We start from the raw sequence: 21,827 nt of genomic DNA on the forward strand, positions 1-21,827 counted from the left end.
GCAAGATGTTTTAGCACACTTGATGGACCTCTACCCACCTGACACATCCAAAAACGTCTGCGCACGGCCGCTTCCCGCACTACTAGTTGCTATGCATTCATAGAAGCCTTCATCAGATAAGGAGACCATGGCAATTTCCCAGCTCATACTGGATGATTCTCTGGAGGAAGAAGAGGGCACACTCACTAAATTCCTGAAGGAATCAAGAGGTACAAGGACTGACTGCAGACTTTCAGGAGATTCTCACAATAATGAAGAGGAAATCTAGACCCTCTGATAAATTGGATCTAGCTTTATGCATTTTACTTCAAGAAACAGCATAAACATTGTCAGGATTCTTTCAAGTATTAAGTTTGTGCAGAATGTCTCCCCTTCACATTATAAATATGCTTTTAACAGGCAAATGCCTTTAACAGTCAACAGTTGTCTGACAGTAACTAAACCCACTGCATCTGCAGTCATTGACATAGTTGCTGTCACTCTCCCGTTGCATTTACTCCCTGAGAAGACACCCTTCCTTAATGCCAATGAGTTTCTCTGTAAAGCCAAACCTGTGGTTCATCCTCCCAGCGTGAGCATCTCAAAATCCCAGGCACAGACAGGGGCTACACATAAAGGAGAGCCCATCCCTTATCAGACACAAGCTGCTTTCCCCCTCTGTATGCAAACCCACTGTTGGGTTCGCACAGCTGAGAAGGCAGCAGCATATACCCTACGTACAAAATCACATCCAGGCAGTTCTATGTGCTTTTCAAACTGCAGGGACCATCCCAAACATTTACAATGCAACAAAATGTGAAGGATCAGTAGGAAAATGACCAGCTTCTGCTCTGCCAGCTGCACCTCTGAACTTACCAGCAATAACTACAATAATCCAATATTCTGCATGTTGACTGCTTAACCATGCAAAAATACACAGGACAACACAGAGAGAAGCAGAAATGATGGATTCAAGACTGAAAATGGAGGGTTGAATACAGAAGAAATGAGCAAGATAACATAACAGGAACCCAGAGAAATACCTGCAGGTTTTCTATAAACCAGGAAGGTCAAAGCGGTAACACCACATATGTATTGCACACAGCGATCAAGTCTAGAAGAGACCAAAAGCGTAACTACACTGCTGGCTGCTTAGAAACAAACATTCTGACTGCTTCTCAAGGCACAAATACACATCTTGTACAACTAATGGTGCAACAGACATGCAGATGAGGACATAAATGAGCAAAACAGTGGTGGTTCTGCAGCGTCCCAGTGCTCCCTGTGGCATGTTGCTATGGCGCATAAACAAAACTGATGAGCGCTAAAACATCCACCATAGTTTTGGCAATTGCCACCTTATGGGAAAAGCTCTGAATTAGCAGAGCCTTCGTGTCTCTTTTGTTTGGCTGGATAGATTGATTTATCAACCCTTAAAGGACATAGAAAGAACAAAACAGCCTTGGAATTAGCATGGAAATTCACTGCTGTAGCAGCATGAGACAGGCAATCCAACTACCCCACAAATGAGATCAGCCTATAATGACCTTAAATGGCTTCGTACTTCTCTCTTACTTTATATAGGTTATCTAGTGTAAGTATATCACATACCAAACTTAGGACATGGACATCTTCCCCTGCAGTGCTGGCAAACAGACATGGCTTAACTACCAATACTACAGACTAAGGCAGTCTTCTAAGGGAAAAGCGAGAGATTTCTCTCTTTTTCATGAAAGTGTCTTTAAAATTAAGTTATGCAACTCTGTTCTTCCTATACCCTGATTTTTGGTCTAAGCCAAGATGGAAGCCTTCAGAATAGAAGTATAAAAGGAAATATGTCCAGAGTGGGATACCATGGCAAACAGACACCTGGCCAGTAAAAAATATTGAACACAATGGCAGCAATGAATAACACACACCTCAAAGAATCTGCTGCACAGCTTGGCATGGACTCTAAAAAACACTAATTGCACATAAATCCTTACAGCATGTCTTACTGGGATAACTTAGCACATTTCAATGTGAAGTCATTTATTTATCCAATCACAGAATGGTTTGGGTTGGAAGGGACCCAAGGATCACCAGCCCCCCAGCCACAAGCAGGGACACCTCCTACTAGACCAGCTTGCTCAAGGCCACCTGGCTTTCAACACTTCCAGGCTTGGAGCCTCCACAACTTCTCTGGGCAACCTGCTCCAGTACCTCTCCACCCTCATGGGGAAAATTTCTTCCTAATGTCTAACCTAAATCAAGCTTCTTCCAGTTGAAAGCCATTACCCGTGGTCCTGTCACTCCATGCCTTTATAAAAATTCCCTCTCCAGCAGCCCCCTTCAAATACTTCGAGGCCATGAAAAGGTCCTCCTGGAGCCTTCTCTTCTCCAGGCTGAACAACCCCAGCTCTCTCAGCCTGGCCTCGCAACAGAAGGCTTCCTGCCTTCCTATCATTGCTGTGGCCTCCTCTGGCCCCACTCCAACAGGTCCCTCTGTCTGCTGTGCTCAGGACTCCAGGGCTGACTCCAGGGCTAACTCCAGCACGGCAGCTGGCATCTCAGCAGAGCAGAGGCACAGAATCTCCTCCCTGGGCGTGCTGCCTATGCTAATCATCATATACACAGAGTGGGCATCCTCCTCAAAAGTGCATATATGTACATTATAAATCTCTCCCTAATTAATATCACCTAAAATAACAGAATGGAAGCAATAGGTTATAAAATTGAAGTATGTAATATTGAATAATTAATAGAAATCATAGAATATAAATAGGAACTAAACAGGATTGGGAAACATAAGGTCACTACTTACCTGAAGAACTGATCCACTCCTAGTTTTACTCCATTTTTAGTAAACCGCTGAGTAAAAGGTATAAGACTTTCTACATGGCAAGGAACAGATCCTGGCTGTAAATAGTATCCTGGAGTCTTGGTGGGCATTGTAACTTTTGGAGCATCTGAAGAAAACAAACGGTCCCCAAAAGATTAATTAACAGCTAGCATGAATCCTATCTTTCCCTTTGATGAAAAAGAAATTCCATTTCTGATAAAGATGTACTTAGTAGATAACAACAACTTGTCCATCACAATCTAGAGATAAAACTCTGGGAGGAAACAGCACAGAAAGTACCTGTATATGTTAGATAAAGATACTAGATGTCAGTCCTAACTGATTCAGATATGACAAATACACATGCAAATCAAGATGAAATCTCTTACCAGGAGTAATACTAGAAAATGAAACACTTGAGACTCTCTGAAAAAGGTAATCATCCTTGTCATAGCCAGTGATTTTAACAAAAAAAGCTTCATCTGGTGGAATGAAGTCAGAAATATTGAACAGTCCATAGGGCTTTCTGTCAGGATAGTATTTCACAGGCAATATCTTAAGAAGTTCCCCTGTAATGCTCAGAAGTTCCAGCCTGTCTACTCTTGCTGGAAGAAAGATCCCTGTGGTATTCAGCAGCACAAAGGTAGGAATCCCTAGAAAAAACAAAAAAGTGCTATTTTAAGTGTTAAGAAAAATAAATAGGGGGGGTGGGGGGGGAAGGAAAGGTTAAATTCCACAGGTATGGCTCACTACCCCATGAATGCACCATTCAGTTTCAACCCCTGCTAAGTAGCAAAATCTGAGGCTGTGCTAAACTGTGCTCTGCTGATTAGCTGTCAGGAGACACAAGGCTGATGAGGGTTTAAATTACTCATTTCTAACAGGTGTTCCTGAAATAGCTTCTTTATTAACCCCTCACTGTGCCCCACAGCCAAAGGTGTCTTCTGAAGCTCCAAAAGCAACAGTGAAAGCATTGCAATTTTGAGGTATTTCACAGTTAAAAAAAAATCTGGATCTAACAGACATAAAAATCCCAAGCTAATAAGAAAAAAAAAATGGCACCCATAATGTGATAAAACAGGAAAGCTGGCTGCTTTCACATATTCAAGGCTTAAAAACCAACCAACAGCAACCCTGGATTTATCTCAAAGTTCACCTGAGAGACCATCTTAAGTTCTGATTTTGGGGCCCCAAAACCAGTTACTGCTTAGTATGGACTGAAATGGAAACAAACCTTGCACTGGCCTGCTGGATGTTTTTTTAAAGTCTAAGGTTGGCTTCCTAGAGAACCCAGCTCGGAAGTCGATGGTGCTGAGCCCTGTGATCCGAACAGAGTGCCGACCGCTGCTTGAGGTCTAAAAGGGCAACAGAGACCATGTGCATGAGGAGTGCTTCAGGGACAGCAACAGGTCTGAGCTAGCCACTGAGTTCAGTGGATAGCCTTCAGTGTTGATTAAAAACAAGGCAGAAAGGAGGTTTATGTCAGAAACTGTACACAAAAACACCTTTAATAAAGCTTTACTTTTACATACTGGACACTACAATTGCAGCATCAGCAGAAAGCGACAGTTTGGGAAACACAGAACAACCAGTGCTTGTCACATGCCAGTGACTGCAATGGGACACTGAAGGATTTTGACCATTACAAAGTTTTCTATAAAATAGTAAATGAAACAAGTCAAGAAAAGAATCAGTGTAACATTTTACTGATACTAAACAATTTCTTTCCAATAAGTATCTTCTCTTTTCATTTATTAGTAAGCTCCCTTCCACGATGTACACAAAACTCACCCATGAGGCACATGCAAGCACCACTGGCACTGCCTATCATCCAACAAGTGCCAAGCACAGACCAAGCTCAATCAATCCTGTATATTAAAGATTCTTCTCTTTTCCAGTCAAGGTCTCAGTGGAAAGTAGAGAGTGCAGAATTGCTTCTGACCTCTGGCTCTCCACCACCCACACCTTGTTAGTCTGGCCAAATTAGCAAGAAACAAATCACAAATCACCCATCCACCCATTCTGGAAAAGCCTTTGCTTCACGATGTTTGAGGGTACAGGTGCATTTATGCAGGCTCTCCATTTTATAATTATTTTGAGTTATCTTCTTTAAGTCACTTTATCATTCTGTGCTGAGAAAGAAAAAGACAACTCCTACTTGCCATGACTGCACAGGAACCCAAGGCTTTTTGTTCTCACCTATCCTACAACCTTCAGATGTTAGGGAAAAAAAAATGAAAAAAAAAAAAACCAACTGCTGCAATGAGCCTGGAGTAAGATTTTTTTTTCCACAGACCCATGGGCAATTTCAACCAGAAAAGAAGGACAAAATAAAGATCAAAAGGCTGTGAAGAATGATATCTAAGCTATAAGATGCCAAGATCAACCTGAAGTTAGTAGAAGCTACTCTGAGGTTTTGTTCTGGGAGATGACACAGCACACGAGTCTTGCAGTGTGAAATAAAATTAGTATTGGCATGAAATCACTCCACCAAGCTTTACCTGTGCAGAGAGCATTATCTGATCCATTCTCAAGTACATGATTCCTTCAGCTCAGTAACCACCTCTGGCACAGCTGCATGTGAATATTCAATTAAATAGTTGTTTCTCACAGCAAACAGCCCAGGGACAGCCATTTAGACACTGTGACAAATCAATGTCTATCTGATTCAAACAGCCTTGATTTGCTTCTATTTGGTTAGCCTTTCACCACCAAAAACTCACCACTAAAGCCTTTTTGATACAAACCAGCTGCTAACAATACAAAGAAATACCTCAGTCTGCCAAACAACTCATGTTATCGAGTGTTAATTGGCAATTAAAGCTTCATTAGACAAACTCAGTGACAAAGTTTTCTTTTTATAGCATGGATAAACTTCATGAGAAGTTTTTTAACTCTTCAGTCACAGCCTTAAAACCTTAGTGCAAACAGAACAAGCCAGTGACTAAAGCTGAGTAAACAATCCACAGACAAAGACATGAGGAAGTTTTAGCTCTTGCCCAAAATGCAGGATTTTTTTCTTCTTTCCTTTTCTTATTCACACAGATGAGATAACTCTACAGGGCAGGGAAGTCTTCAAGGAATTAGTTATGGCCTATTGATTAACCACAGAACTGAACGCAGCTGATGGCCTCTCCCTCACTGCTTTCCCTCCATCACATGCTCCCCATTTCAACTGAAAACACAAAGCAGGTAAGAGCTTAAAAGGAGGAATGAGAGCTTCCAGTGCTGCTGTCCTGGAACTTGGAGGTAACTGTAATTTGCAAGATGCTGAACACCTCCCAAACTGCTCCCAAGAAATCTTTTAAGAGGAGACCATAGTACAGGTCTGTGGGGAAGGAATTAACCAAAAATAAACTTCATGAAACAAAATCATGGAATAGGTCATAGAATCATAACTTAGGTCATTGAGTCCAGCTATTAACCCAGCACTTCCAGATCATCATTAAACCATGTCCCTCAGTACCACAGCTACATGGCTTTGAAATCCCTCCAGGGACGGGGACTCCTTTGCCAGGGCTTCCCAACCCTTCTGAGGAAAAAAAATGTTCCTAATGCCCAATCTAAACCTCCCCTGGCACAACTTGAGGTCATTTCCTTTTGTTTTATCACTTGTTACCAGGGAAAAGAGACTGCCCCCACTGGCTCCAACCTCCTTTCAGGGAGTTGTAGAGAACCTCTCACAGCCTTCTTTTCCCCAGGCTGAACAACCCCAGTTCCCTCAGCCACTCCTCACAAGACCTGTGCTCTAGAACCTTTGCCAGCTTTGTTGCCCTTCTTTGGACATGTTCCAGCCCCCCGATGTTCTTCTTGGAGTGAGGGGTCCAAAAGTGAACCCAGTATTCATCGTGTGATGCTCTGTCTTCTATTAAATGAGCCTAACTTCCTGTTGAGGTCCCATCTCTTGGTAGGTGTCTCAGCAGTAGGAGCAGCAGATAAATTTAGGCCCACAGCTAGCTCTGAAGTGCACAGGCTCACCTCATGTCATTGCTCTTTGAAAAGACCCTGTCACCTTTTAAACTAAGGGTGCTGCAGCAGACCTGGAAGGAAAACTTCTTTATAAAACACATATAGATGCACAGAATTGATGTCCTCAGAACTGAGGTACATGAAGGCAGTTGGAGGCCTTCTGCTGCACAGGAGACAACTAGATTTGCATGGTGTGCGTTTTACATTTTTGAACCTTTGCTTTCAGGACTTTACTGAGCACTAACATTTATTCATGCATTAAGGTGGGATTTTCTTGGACTGATCATTCTGCAGTTGATTTTGTTAGCTGACCATGATTTAGCATACTAAAATGGCAAGTTGTTGCACTTCCAAATGACAAGTACTGTTTGCAAATATACAAGCTGTTTGCACAAACCTAATTAAGATCTGGTTTGCTCATGAAAGTGTAAGTAATTAAAGTTTTTCAACTGTATTCAAGACATTTTTCCCTTTTTTTTTTTTCAGCCCAAATGATATATATGTGGAAGTTTTATTCTCCACAGAACTGGGGACAGAAACCAACAACAAAACAAAACAAACACCACCTCCACCATCCCCCCCCCAAAAAAAAAAAAAAAAAAAAGCCAAACCACCTTAAAAAACACTCACTTCAGGAGCAGCCTTATGCCTTGGCCAGGCCTGGTTTGCATCTAGCTGAGTGTGCTGGCTTGCTTCCAGTTGAGCCACTTGGCACCATGCACCACGCTGAGTGCCAGCCGTGGCTTTAGGAGAGATTATTAGCCTCAAAGGGTGTCATACACCGAGTCCAGAGAAGTGGCAAGTTCCTCTCTAAGCAATTCCTGGAATCCAGAAGTCTGGGCACTGCAGTGCAGTCATATACAAGCAGTTCCTCATGGTTCAGCTTACATCCAAAGAGGCCTTGTCTTAGCAACAGCCATACAGGGCCAGGAAGAGATTGCACATGGCTTCTGCTGCGCTCTTTCTCTGTGTTGAAAGGCCCTGAATGTCCACTAGACTACAAGATTAACCTGGAAGACTCCATCAAGCTACAGAGTTGAATACTAAGGCACTGACTGTAGAAGAGTTCTCTCAATATCCAGTATGTCTGATGTTACTAAATCCAGCAGGACACAAACTTTTGCCTGTTTGTTTGTGTCTCTGCATCAGGTTTTGCAGTATTTCTGGTCCAGGAAGCATAGGACTGTTGTGACCAAAGTGCAGGACTTGGCACTTAGTCTTGTTAAATCTCATTCCACTGACCTCAGCTCATGTAACCTGGCCAGATCTATCTGCAGAGCCTTTCTACCCTCCAGCAGATCAACACTTCTGCTCAGTTTAGAAATGTAAATACTATCTTGTCATTTTTGAAGGGGAAGTCACCCATAAAAGACATCTTTATAGCTAGATTCCCAGTGAAGCGTGTGTTGTCTCTGCCACACGCACAAAGGTAGTTTGAGAAGGATTGTTAACCCACATACAGCACCCCAGGAGAGCAGCCCCGTGGAGAAGGACTTGGGGGTACTTGTGGCTGAAAAGCTGGACACAAGCTGGCACCGTGCATGCAGCCCAGAGCCAACCATGTCTTGGGCTGATCCCCAGCAGCATGGGCAGCAAGTGGAGGGAGAGGATTCTGCCCCTCTGCTTCACTGTGCCGAGACCCCACCTGTAGTGCTGGAGCCAGCTCTGGAGCCCTCAGAATAGGAGACACATGGACCTGGTGGAGCAGGGCCAGAGGAGGCTGCAACTAGAATGTGAGGGTAGTAAATCATTACACAACCCCTTACGTAAGCTATAGGACACATCATTTGTGATGTCTGCAATAACTTTACCTTAATTGTCCACGTTCCAGGCTCAGGATCTTTGACATTTACTACCTTTGCAGAGTTATGGATATTTAACAACTCATTCAGTCCTGATTCTTTACTGATCTGCTTGCCTAAGAAAACAGGAAGTAAACAGAGTATTGAGTAAACACAGTATTGCCTAAAAATCTAGAGTAAATAGAACATTGTTCTTTCATACTCATGTACTTACTTGATACTGAGCAGTCAGTGACATTTAGAACACTAAAAATTTCCTGTAATTCTCTGCCAAAATACTAAAACCACATATTTATTTTCACTCTTTTCAGTCACTCAGGAAATTTAATAGTCTACAACAAACAGCTGTCGGAAACCCAGAAACTGTAAGCAAAACAAGTCCTCCGTGGAAAATACTCATCTTTCAGTGAAAAGAGAGAGCACAGAAGCAAACTCCCTCAAAGGAGATCTTAGAGCAGACTTACCCTAACCTAGTCGCCAACTGCCAGCCCATTCACTCCTCCAGCCTTTAGACCTACTTCAAGTGGGATAAAGCCCGTAACTAAAAATACTGATAAGTCAGGTTCTCCTGGCAGTGATTAAGATTGGGAATGCATATAAGATCCTCACAGGGAATTTAGCCTGTTTTGACATCACAGACATCAATAAGAGAGTGCAAGTCTTCACATTGCACCATACCACATGTATCTTCGTTTGAAGATCAAATTTCTTTCAAGCAAACAAAGAATGCCTTGGTGGAAAGCAGACCAGATTATATTGCAGGGAACCCATCTCGTGCATAAAATATTTCCAAAATACTAAAACTTAAGCTACATCCTTAGCCAAAAGTCATTCAGAGAATACAAAGTATGATCTCAGTTTATTTCTGGAATGCTGTTTCAGGTTGCTAAGACATCAACATAACAGTAAACAATAGATTTGTTCAAAACATCTTCAATGACTAATTAGCATCCGAATCTGCTGTTGCTTTCCCCATCACACATGGTTCAGCTGGAGATAGGCACAAGGCAGGGTTTGATTCCAAATGCTCTCATAATTCAAAGAATCCAGACCTTCATTTACCTTTCACCACATAAAAAAAAAACAACCATCATGCATAACCCCTAAACGAGAGTTCAGTGACTACATAGATATTTGAAAAACAGAAGTGTCACAAGTTTGGTGTAAGAAAGCAGATGGAGGTGGTCAGAACAGGAGGATGCTCTGTTTCCTCCAAGTCAAAAAATTGACTATTTGGAACAATTTAAATGTCAGAAGTGCATCTATACAAAGATCATTTATTTCTTAAGTAAAATAAAATTTAAAAACATCCTGAATCACAAATCAAACTTTCCCTAGTGGAGACAGCAGAGATGATTTTTAATTTTTCATTCACTTTTTGCTATCACAAAGGAAGGTATAAACTACTTCACCTAATGGATTCTGAATTTCGATCACTGGTGAAGGACCACTCAAGGATACTGTAACCTCTCTCAGACTTGGATCAAAAGGAATCTGCCAAGTATTGACAGCCATGGTCAAATGGTCTGTAGACAAGAGATGCACTTTGGAGGCTTGAACTGCTTCTTCAACCCATTTTAACACCTAGAAGAGAAAACAACAGTTATTGCTATACTGGCAACACTTTGCTGCTGAAATACTGTCTCTGCTGACTTGTAGACATTCCATGCTAATTTCTGTTACATTAGAAGTTCACTACTTTCACCTATGGGATTCTCACTACAAGAAAGACATTGAGATGCTGGAGAGTGTCCAGAGAAGGCAATGAAGCTGGTAAATGGTCTGGAGAACAGATCTGGTGAGGAGCAGCTGAGGGAACTGGAGTTGTTTAGTATGGAGAAAAGGAGGCTGAGGGGAGACCTCATTGCCCTGTACAACTCACTGGAAGGAACTTGGAGCCAGGTTGGGGATGGTCTCTTCACCCTAGTATCAGGTGATGGGACAAGAGGAAACGGCCTCAGGGTGTTCCAGAGGAGGTTTAGGTTGGATATCGGGAAAAATTTCTTTCCTGAAAGAGTGATCAGGGATTGGAACAGGCTGCACAGGGAGGTGGGGAGTCACCATCCCTGACAGTGTTCAAGAAATGGACATGGCACTTTGGGACATAGTTTAATGGCCACGGTGGAGTTAAGTCAATGGTTGGACTCAATGATCTTAGAGGTGTTTTCCAACCAAAACAACTCTATGATCCTGTGAAATACAACCATGCAACAGCAGGGCCATGTGTCCCCTCCACAAGGGTCTGCATAAGTAAGGGACTTAGGCAGACTTTGAACAGAACACACACAAATTGCTGTAAAATTAAGTATACCACTCTGAAGCCCTGCAGTAACATGACCCAAGGGAGTACAGTTTCTGCAACAGCTACTGAGCAACTCTGTTTACTTAGACAGCCTGGAAGAGCAATCACAAGGCTTCAAAAATGTCCAGCTCAATGTAAGTTTTACCTTTAGAATTTATATATTTGAGTCAAAAAATGCTTCCAAAAGTAATTTCAATCTGTTCTACTCATATATATTGAGACAAGTACAACACTTTTTTTTGTACCAGGTATATGGAAAAGTTTCCATTTAATTCCAGGATCTTCACTCCACAAGTTTTTAAACGAACTGTAAAGTTTAATGAACCTATATGAATTTTCATAAGAAAGGAGTCTTCCCGTCTAGCTTAAACTCATTTCAACAGACTTAGGCAAAATAAATCAAGTCACAAAGTAAAGCATCATTGCAGGAGCTTTGCCAATATACATAAGGATTGGAATCACATTGGTATTTACACACACAATTCTTTCTTAGGCTCAGAAAGGTTAATATTACATACCTGAAAAATTGGTAAAATGACACTGTAACACAGATATGATAGAGAGGAAAGAAAAAAATACCTGTTATTCCCAAACTACTTTTGTTATTAAAAACAAAACCAACCAACCAACCAACATGCCAAACAAAAAACCAATCCTGCAACTAAATTAGGGAACATTTTAGCTCCCATGATATACTTTTAGGATCTTCTAGTCATCATTACCTCACCCCAAACTCATGACCATCAACCTGGGATGCCTCTTCCTGAGAGGCAGCCACAGTAATTGGTAGGATGGAGGTGGCAATCCACCCATCCAGCAATCTGTTCCAGTATTTCACCACTCTCATTGTGAAGAACTTCCTCCTGACATCCAATCTAATTACCCTGCTCCAGCCCGCAGCTCTCCCAGCCTGTCCCCATAGGGGAGGTGCTCCAGCCCTCTGATTATCTTTGTGACCTTTCTCTGTACCTGCTCCAGCAGGTCCATGTCTTGCTCTAATTAGTTCAGTTTTCTATTAAAAGCACTATATTACAGTGAAAATAAACTAGACTAGAAAAGACAGATGGAAGAACTCCCAACTCTACCTAGGTCCATCTGTAAGTAATACTAATGCTTATAAAGCATCATTCCACATAAAAACTAACACAGGGTACAGGTTCAAGACTGCTCTAAGCCATTCCTGCACAGAATGAGTGACAAAATTACTACCACAGAGCATGCATGATCTCTGTGATCCCAAAGCACTGTGCTGACCTCTGATAGCTACCCCAACAAGAAAAACGCAGAGCACTGGCAAGGGCACTATTCCAGCAGCTGTTACTAAAAGATACAAATCAATGCCTAGAAGCAGTCATGCTGATTATGGGATGTATCAGGAGCCAAATGATCATCTTGCCATTGCTTCATTCCTTGGGGTGCTCGGGTTTTATACGTTCACGAGTATAGGGATCATGAACACAGACACATGAAGAAATTGCTTCTGAGGTGAAACTGGCATGAGCCCATCAGGAAACCTCTCTCATCCCTCCTTGGTGGTTCTCATTCTCAAAGTTCACTACCCCTACTTATCTGTTTTTGGGATCATGCTGCAACTCACATCATGAGAATCATAGATTCATTAAAGGGATCGGGATTGAAAACAGCCCACCAAAGAGGGGGAAGATGTCTCAAACCCCAGTCACCAAAACTCCATAGCACACAACAAAAGAATTTCTTACAGTTCCTTCCATCCTTCCAACTTTAAAACCCTTTTTGTGTTTGCTAATTACATCCTTTGGTCTACTACATCATATTCATTTAGTTTACAAGGATCCTGACTCCATCTTCCCTCTCTGCTCTCAATTTTTACTCTCATTTTATAAATAAGGATGTTCACCCAACAACTATTTCAACTCCAGGAGACTGATTTAAGGTTTGAGTTAGAATGTAAATGTGAACTTAATGCAGTAAATCCCACATTGTTAAAGCAAGTAACACAAACTGAAAGAAAAAAATTAATCTATTTTAACATCCCTTCACTTTCAGGAGGCTTCAAAATGTCAGTTTCAAAGAAAAATAACCCTGATTCTTGGATTTTTACATCAGTTTAAACCAGAATAGTTTAAATTAAGGGATTTTTCAGCTGGATGGCTGAGTACATGCTAAGTTTTGTGGTCCCTGCTGGAACTAGATTAATTTGCAGGGAATGAAAATAAATTCTGCGAGATGTAAAAATAGTTGAACATTTACCAAGATCCAATGAGAGTCCAGAACAAAGACTCAGCTCAAATTTTCCTTTTTAAATCTTTAACAAGTTGCCTTTTCTCCTTCATGAAAACAGTCTTCTACTATGTAAGAGCTTTCCAGACACCTTTACTCATCTGCTACAGTTTGGTGATTTAGGCAATGGAATAGTTGTAAGACGAAGTGCTGCCGTAGTTTCATCTCAGATGAATAACCTCAATCTCAAGGACACTAAATTTCCATCTATGTATCTACCAGCATGAGGACATTTACCTGCTCTTGAAACATATCATGAGGTTCTTCTGTTTCTGATTACCTTTTAGTACCAATGGCACACACTTCATTCTGCTATCAATGTGGAAGGTGACAGGGACCAGTCAGAATGCACTTTTTCAAAGGAGGCAGTGGTTACTGGGTCAAACTCTTCCACCCAGCACAACTTTAATGGGAGTTAGCTCTTTCATCTTTCATTCCAACAGTTAGGTAGTCAAATGAGTACAAGAATATAAGACAGAACCATAGAATGGCAGAATTATTTCATTTGGAAAAGACCTTTAAGATAATTGAGTCCAACCATTCTCTAACACTGCCAAGGCTGGTGCTAAACCATGTCCTCCAGCATCACATCTCTGTGTCTTTGAAACACCTCCAGGGATAGGGATTTAACCACCTCCTTGAGGAGCCTGTTCCAGTTTTTAAGAACCCTTTCAGTGAAGAAGTTTCTTCTACTGTTCAACTAAATCTCTCCTGGTGCCTCCCCTGGAGGCTATTTCCTCTCCTCCTATCATTTGTTACTAGGGAGACTGAACCATGCTTGGCTCCAAATTCCTTTCAGGGAGTTATAGAGAGCCAGAAGGTCTCCCCTCAGCCTCCTTTCTTTTCCATACTGAACAATCTCAGTTCCCTCATCTGTTCCTAACAAGACTCATGCTCTAGACCTTTCACCAGCTTTGTTGTCCTTCTCTGGACATGCTCCAGCACCACAATGCCTTTTTTGTAGTGAAACATTGAGGTCACTGCCAGGATTCTAAAGGTACCACGTCCTACTTCTGTATCTCCTACCACTTGTTCCTTTTAAAAGAAAAAAATAATCTTAAGAAGAATTTGCATCTTCTTCCACTTTTGAAATCTATGAAATAAAAGCAAGGAAGCTTACAAACATGTACTGTTTCTGAAGAATCCTAGCATATTTGGGGTTGGAAGGGACTTTCAAGGATCATCTAGTCCAAAGAGCAAATGTAGGCATTTTATATTTTGACCTGTTGTGAGTACCAAGTGAGGTGAAGGAGGGCTGGCTCAAGATCTTCAGGGAAGTCCAAGCAACACTAAACATCAGTCATGGGCATGCCAACTATATCTGAACTTAGGTATATGGAAATATATTTCCTCATATAAATACATATTTGTCTAGTCATACAAAGCACGATTTTTAGATTCTCCAGTTCCTATAGCTGTACATTGACTAAGTCGCTGAGGGGTTTGGCCTCACTCTTGTGTTTTCAGGCTGTGCAAGTACTTTGCAAAGCAAGTTGCTACCTGAGCCACACCACCTAAATCTATCTACACTCCTTAACCAAAAGGGGATCAACATCACATTTCTACCTCACAGGAGTGTTATGTGAATAAGATACCAGCAAGGAAGTACTTGAATGCTACAACAACTGCTGTAAACCTTAGCTAAAATTCCAGTTTATTAATTGTATGCAGGCTGGCTGAGGATACCTGGGGATTCTTTTAGAATAGAAATTGCCCTTAAAATAGAATGCAGCATCCCAGGGCAGAATTATGGTGTGCAGCTGCCATTTCAGGAAAGAGAAAGCTAGAACACCTTTGGGTTTGACCCAAGTATATCTCAAAAGATACTGAGAGCAAGTAAGGGCTTTAAATTCAGCATGGAATCCAACTTCAGCTTTTGGGAGTTTCTCAAGTACAGAAATGAAAATGGAAGGCAAAAGCATGACCCAGCTGTCTGAAGCCTGGCAGAGACTTGTTTCTATAGTTATTTTTTCCCCAAAGGTCAATAGGCAGTTCTGGGAGCCATTTCCCAACCCTGCCATTCCAAAGAGATTTGCAATACTGCTGTAACATGGGGTTAGAAGTAGATATTTTTATTATTTTCCCCTTTGAGATCCTTACAGAAAGCCCCCAAAACAGCAGCTTTTGTTGTTCTGCCAAAGGGTGACTTGATGAATATTAGTCAAGGAGGAAGGGAAAAATATAAAAATAATTTATAATTCTTCCCCAGAGAATTTGCTCTCGCAACCTGCCCTGCTGTCAGGTCATTTCTTGGAATGCATACTGAAACCTGGAAAATCTATGGAGCATGGTCTCTATTCCCAGTTGTTTACCCTGGGTCTCAGGAATATTTCTCAGTCAAAGCAACAGGATTTGAAGTTAACTGTTTCTTTGCTGAACTATGTGTAGTTTCGTGCTTTCACTGAAGAGGAAAGTATTCTAATAATGCTTTTAAAGGCACATCTGAAAACATGACTGAGAGAGTGCATGTGAAAATTAGACTATGAAAATAACTCAAATTACACAGAACTGTAATTACACAACTGGAAAGTTTCTTAGTGTTGACTCTAAGCTCTTCAAAGTTGGGAAACACAAGAACTAAGCCTGCCTGCTTTCAACTGTCTTGCAAACATCCTTTTGTAGCTGCTTTAGGGCCATCCTTACGTACATGATGACAGTTTATTTTTTTCCAGAGAACCCAAGTTCCTTATAAAACAGAGAGAGGACAGCTGTGACTACTTTTTTTTTTCCTTCCTTGTTTGGCATTCACTGTACAAAACTGATGAATAGAAGCATACTCCCCAAGGCAGCATTTAGCTGCTTCTCTCATGAAAACATTCCTTCTTTCTATGAAATTAGATGTTGACTGTTCGGGATGGAGGAAGAAGGAAAGGCAAGAAGCAGGGCTATGCAAGAAACCTTAATTCTAAGCTGTCATTTTGAGCTTTTGACTTTGTCAGCTTCAGTGGATTGGTCTTTCACTTTTTTATCAGAATGAAACTAAATTTTAAATCGCTTTCTCATGTAGCACCAGAATTTCACTGTCCCCTGTACTCAGCACTGGTGAGGCTGCACCTCAAATACTTGGCTCACTTTCGGGGTCCTCCCTCCAAGAAGGGCAATGAAAGACTGGAGCATGTCCAAAGAAGGTCTTTTCTCCCAAGGAACAAGCAATAGGACCAGAGGAAATGGCTTCAGGTTGTGCCAAAGGAGATTAAGGTTGGACATGGGCAAAAATTTCTTCCCTGGAAGTGTTGTCAAGCCCTGGAACAGGCTGCCCACAGAAAGTGGTGGAGTCCCCATCCCTGGAGAGATTAAAAAAAATCATGTAATGTGGTGCTGAGGAACATGGTTTAGTGGTGGACTTGGTAGTGTTTTGTTAATGGTTGGACTCAACATTCTTAAAGGTCTTTTCCAGCCTAAGCAATTCTATCATCATCGAAGCACACACTTGGTTCACACACACTACAGACCTTTAAGCCAAGCCATGCAGGTGTATCTTCTAGGTAGCTGACCTCTGTGAGGACCGACAGCCAGGAGAAATAGGATGCTCTTCCAGTTAGTTTTAGAGATTTCTGTTCACAGCAAAACATCCACAAGTATGAACTCTGATTCTATTCCACATGATCTTACAGACATTAACCTTCTGCACCTTCCTGACCAGAATGATCTCTTTTGCACCATTCCTTTGAACATGCTGTTTGCAGTCCCTTCCCAGTCTCCTTTCATTCACATCATCACTTCTATTCACAGGCTTCTCACCCAAATTCCAAACTCCTTGGGTTTTTTCCCCTAGTCTGATCCACCTTTCAAGTCACTCAACAACACCCTCTTCCTTTTCCCACCAAAGTCAACACCATTCCTCTGGTCTCCCTCACAGTTAGTCTCAGTTCTCCTCTCATCAATGTTCTGTATATGAAACATCCATTTCTACTCACTTCAAAAATCAGGAAGAAAGCTTCATTTTTAAGCAGTCTATGGAAATTTTTCCCTTCTTACAGGAAGGTTAGAATATGAAAAAATCAAGTAGGTGTTTAATACTGAAAGAAATGGAAAACCACTACTCACTAGCTTGTCCTTGTGAACTCCCAGCTTCAGCCATACTACTCAGTCCAAATCCTCAGACAGTCATGACTCATTTTTACCACAAACAATCAAAAAGACCTGGAGGAATGATCTGAACCACTAATTAATCTCCACCAGTTTTAAGCTGTACCAAATTCATACTGCACTGATCGCCATTCTTCTTCTTAACACCAGTTTTGGCATCAGTACAAACCTTTGGGCATCAGAATCAGTTACAGGAATTGCCTTAGAGCACTCCATTATGAGGGGAATAAGTAAGTGTGGTGTAACACAGCTTAAAGTTAAAATTAGTTCCTTCTGGAAAAATAAAAATAAAACTGGATATAGTTGGGAAATTATGGAATCTGTTCCTAAATGCTTTGGTAAAACAAGGAGAGCAACCTTTCCAAGACACTGGAAACAAAATGAGAATGCTACCATTCCTTGAGATGGAAGGACACTGATTTTAGAAACTATTCAGGAGAATAAAAATCTTTGAAGTTGAGAGCAGCTTGAAAAATCTCAAATTGAAGACTAAATTAATTTCTGGGTGGTATTCACAAGTTGCTAATAGTAGTAGAACTTCAAACCCAAAATCTGAACAGTAAACCTTTCTCTTTCAAGGACTCTGATCACCAGGGCTATGAAGGTGCTGAGGGGTCTGAAGCATCTCTGTGAGGAGGAATGACTGAGAGCCCTGGGGCTGTTTAGCCTGAAGAACAGCAGTCTGAGAGGGGATCTGATCAATGCTGAAGGGTGGGAGGCAAGAGAATGGGGCCAGACTCTCCTCAGTGGTACCCAGTGACAGGACAAGGGACACTGGGCACAAACTGGAACCCAGGAGGTTCCACCTAAACACAAGGAAAATTTTTTTGCTGTGATGGTGCCTGAACCCTGGAGAGGTTGCAGAGTGTCCTTCTGTGGAGAGATTCCAAACCCACCTGGACATTGCGACCCTTGGTATGCTGCTGTGAGTTACCTGCTTTAGCAAGGGGTTTGGTTTAGATGGTCCTAGAGGTCCCTTCCAACCTCTGGTACTCTGAAATACTCTCCCTCCCTCACAGACCTGGAATCAGATGACTAACCAAACTGTACCCATTGCGACAAAAATATATTTGGCCTCTTCCTATTAGAAACATGTCCTGGTTTTTAAGTAAGGAGTTACTTCTGGAGGTGATGGTAGACCTGATACCCCAAAACACAGGAAAAATCTTGAAGAATTTTAGATAATAAAATCAGAACTTGTACTGTGGATTTAAAGAATATTCATATTGGTCTAATGCACAGCAACCGTGGCAAATTTCCTCTCACTCTTAGAAGAGCTTCATTCACCAAGTAAGCAGAGATACATCTTTAGTTCACGTTCTCTTGGACAGAACCCAACACAACTTTGTCAATCCAGAATAATTGTAACCAAGTTAATTGTGGTAGCTGGGATCATTACATCTTGTTGAGAGTGAAAAAAAGGCAGTAAGTTCTCTTAGTCATTTCAATATCACATGCTTTGGCTAAGTCTCAAGGATTGTTTTGTTGGTTCCTTGTAGCTAGCTTATGATATTGCTTCATTCTCTACTTAATGCACAAAGGCCAAGCATGAGAGCAATGGTTTGAAACTTTATATACTAAAAATAGCTTTGTTTGGGTTTTTGGGGGGTAGAACAATCAAGAATGTTTTTACAAAACAAGACATTGGTTTGGCAGGGTATCCCCAGTCAGGGACTTTGGAGCTCTTTCCTAAGCTACAATTTAGCATTAGCTGTCTCTAGGCCCAAAGCAGTGAATATATTGTAGTATTTCTTCTTTACACATCATTGACTTCTCAGATTAAAAGAAGGACAAGTTTTATTTCTGTTGAACCTTGCCTAAAGGATTGTCCATAAACAGCTGGTATAGATTTCTGCTACATCTCCTCTTCATTTGCATCCACCTAAACAAACCGATTTCTGATCCAGAACTGAGATCTGCAGTGAAGGTCTTATTTGGGATGACAGTGTTTTGGTAAACTCCTTTTCACAGTCCCTTAGCCCAGACAGAGCTTTATGCAAGGTCAAATATCACTGAAATTGTTCCAGAGTCTTTGGGGTTTAATGCAAATTGTTCAGCAGTTCTTGTGGAAGACTACTGAAAGTGATTTGAAGATTTTGTATTTAACTAGTTGATCTCTCACAGCCTATGGCCACTGTAAGGAGATCACAGAACCACAGAATTGTTTTGGTTGGAAAAGACCTCTACAACCACTGAGTTCAACTGCAAACCTAACACCACTGTAGCCATTAAAGCATGTCCTGAAGCCATGTCTGAGATGCAAGAACAGCACCTACTGATACCATCACTTGTTAATACCTGTCTCTGGCTCTGGAGCAGGCCACGGGCTGTCTAGCCTGCAGGTGAAGAGCTCGAAGGAAATGCTGAGATGAAGTGGGAAGGAGGTGAAAATGACTACTGAAACCTACTTAAAGCTTTACCCAAAATTCAAAGACAGATATAACCACTCCAGGAGAAGTCAACATTCTAAGAAATGGGAATGTGCCAAGAAACGCAGAAAGCAGAGGTGGGCAGCTGACAGCACATGCTAGATCTACCCAAGAACCCTAGCAGCTACAAGTGGTGTTTTCTGCTCACTTTTACCTCCCCAAAGCAGAAGAAAACAAACTAAAACAATTAAAAACCTTATCCTAAAATTTCTGCCCTGGCAAAGAGCATTTCCCATCTGCAGTATCACCACCCCTTTTGCATTAAGGGATTTCATGGGGTTTTCCATACACAAACAACAGCAAAATGCAGTTGGGAACTGCACAGTCCCAACAGCTCAGTCCTTCTCTGGCTTTTAACCTATCTAGTTGTGGAGAATAAATCCTCTGAAAGTTCCCCTCCTTTTGATCACCTTCACATCATTGCCAATACCTTAGAACAGCTGCAGTAAGAACTTCAGTTTTTCTAAGGGACAACAATACAGAACTGTGATTTATCTCCAACATTTGTCACTAACCAAATTCTAAGAAAGAAAGAAAAAGGAACACACCAAAGTAAATTTTTTATCTAAAACCTCTCCCAGGGAGTCAAAGGAAAATGTTTACAACATTTATAAACAGTTCCAGCTCCCCAGATCACTAACATGTGATTTCAGCTCTCTCCAAGTTATTTTCTCATGTACTACTAGAGTTTCATTTCTCCTTAAGACTCACTGGAATCTTCAAAGAAAATAGTCACTCAAGGCTGTGGTTCACCAACCACAATGTAGGTCAGCAGAGCTGTCAAAAGCACTGGAACAGCAACCTCAGTTAAAGTTACCACAGTTATCATTGGAAACCCACTACATCATACCCATCTGTCCCTATGCCAAGGGTCAGGGCGGGAAAGAAACTAAACCAGCTGAGATGGGAAGAAAAACAATCCAATGGAATAGAGACACAAAGACAGAACCCAACCCCTGATGCCAATGACAGCACCATTGTGGTACCACTGATGCTGGGGGCAGGCACTGGGGAAGTCCCAGACTGGACTCATCAGCAGATGGGAAGTGGATTCAGGAGCTGGATTCTGGAACACACAGATGAGTATCAAAGGCAGAATGGACAGAGTCCTGCTGGGACACCAGCCATTTAAGAAGAGGCTTGACCTTGGTGATCCCTCAGCTTTCTCCTGAAGATGCCATCCAGGGAATGCAATCCCTTGTTGGGCAGTTGAGGGTCAGCCATCCTGTCTGCTCTTTCCTGCAGGTGCCACCTCTGACTTCCTGCCCCCCGATGCAGGGCACAAGCTGTGGCAGTGCCCTTGGTGTGCAGAGGAGAAGGTCTAAGGCAGAGTTTTTCTGACCCCCAGCCCTTGGCATGAACTCTCTCCCCATCAGCTTCTCCCTGCTAGATGCAGCCCCTGGCTGTGCAAACCTGCCCTGAACTTCAGCAAGTGCCTCACTGAGCAGAGACTGAGCTGCAAAATCAAATCCCTGAACAGAGCTCATTCTGGTCTAGCTCAAACCAAGACAGTCCATGATGTGAGGAACATTTTTGTCCCAGCTAATTAGCAATCCTTTGCTTGCTGGCATACTGTGCATTTCAAGCTGATACCACAACTCTCATTCAGTAAAGCCACTGGCATACTGCTCAAACCTTCTCCTTATTTTCAAGACCCTGGCAGAGGGAAATTGGTGAGGTTCTGTTTAGATATGGCAATTCAATTCACACTTCCCTAACATAAATAAAAGTCACAGAATTGCATTCTGATATAGCAGGTGGAAAGAAGAAGGAAGGAAAAGGTGGAACAGAATCCACATACCAACAATAGAACATTTTAAATTCCCCCTTACACTCTCTAACCCACAAAAAAGTCACATAAAGATGTAGAGTATAAACCTCTGCCTTGCTCTATTTCTGTACTGCAGAGTTCAAGCAAGGTTACCTCATTAACTTGTTTTTTGTCCAGGTGAAAAACTTGACCAGAACTCGTGGAGGCAATTTCTTCATAGACCTTGTAACCAATATGATTCCTGTCATCGCAGTCTCCAGTCAGCACAAACACAACCTGTATTAAAGAGAAATAAATAACTACTGCCAGGCAAAACACTGCAGAGACAGCACTAAGGCACGGCAGCAAAAGAACTGCATCACCAGTTGTGGTATTACTGTACATGAGGACAGCCATACTGCACTCA

At 41.8% G+C, this 21,827-nt stretch overlaps 1 protein-coding gene across 1 annotated transcript in view; it reads right to left on the reverse strand.

The window, feature by feature from the left end:
• HMCN1 (hemicentin 1) overlaps positions 1–21,827 on the reverse strand; it is a 204,862-nt gene that overhangs the window by 144,647 nt on the left and 38,388 nt on the right. Inside the window, exons 4-10 of the mRNA XM_054384518.1 lie at positions 21,575–21,697; positions 9,984–10,155; positions 8,581–8,687; positions 4,035–4,155; positions 3,190–3,453; positions 2,783–2,927; positions 39–160 (exon numbers count right to left, since the gene is read on the reverse strand). Coding sequence (XP_054240493.1) covers positions 39–160; positions 2,783–2,927; positions 3,190–3,453; positions 4,035–4,155; positions 8,581–8,687; positions 9,984–10,155; positions 21,575–21,697 — 1,054 coding nt within the window. The remainder of the gene's footprint in view (positions 1–38; positions 161–2,782; positions 2,928–3,189; positions 3,454–4,034; positions 4,156–8,580; positions 8,688–9,983; positions 10,156–21,574; positions 21,698–21,827) is intronic.

The sequence above is a fragment of the Indicator indicator genome, chromosome 10, assembly GCF_027791375.1.
Source record: "Indicator indicator isolate 239-I01 chromosome 10, UM_Iind_1.1, whole genome shotgun sequence".
Lineage (NCBI taxonomy): Eukaryota > Metazoa > Chordata > Aves > Piciformes > Indicatoridae > Indicator > Indicator indicator.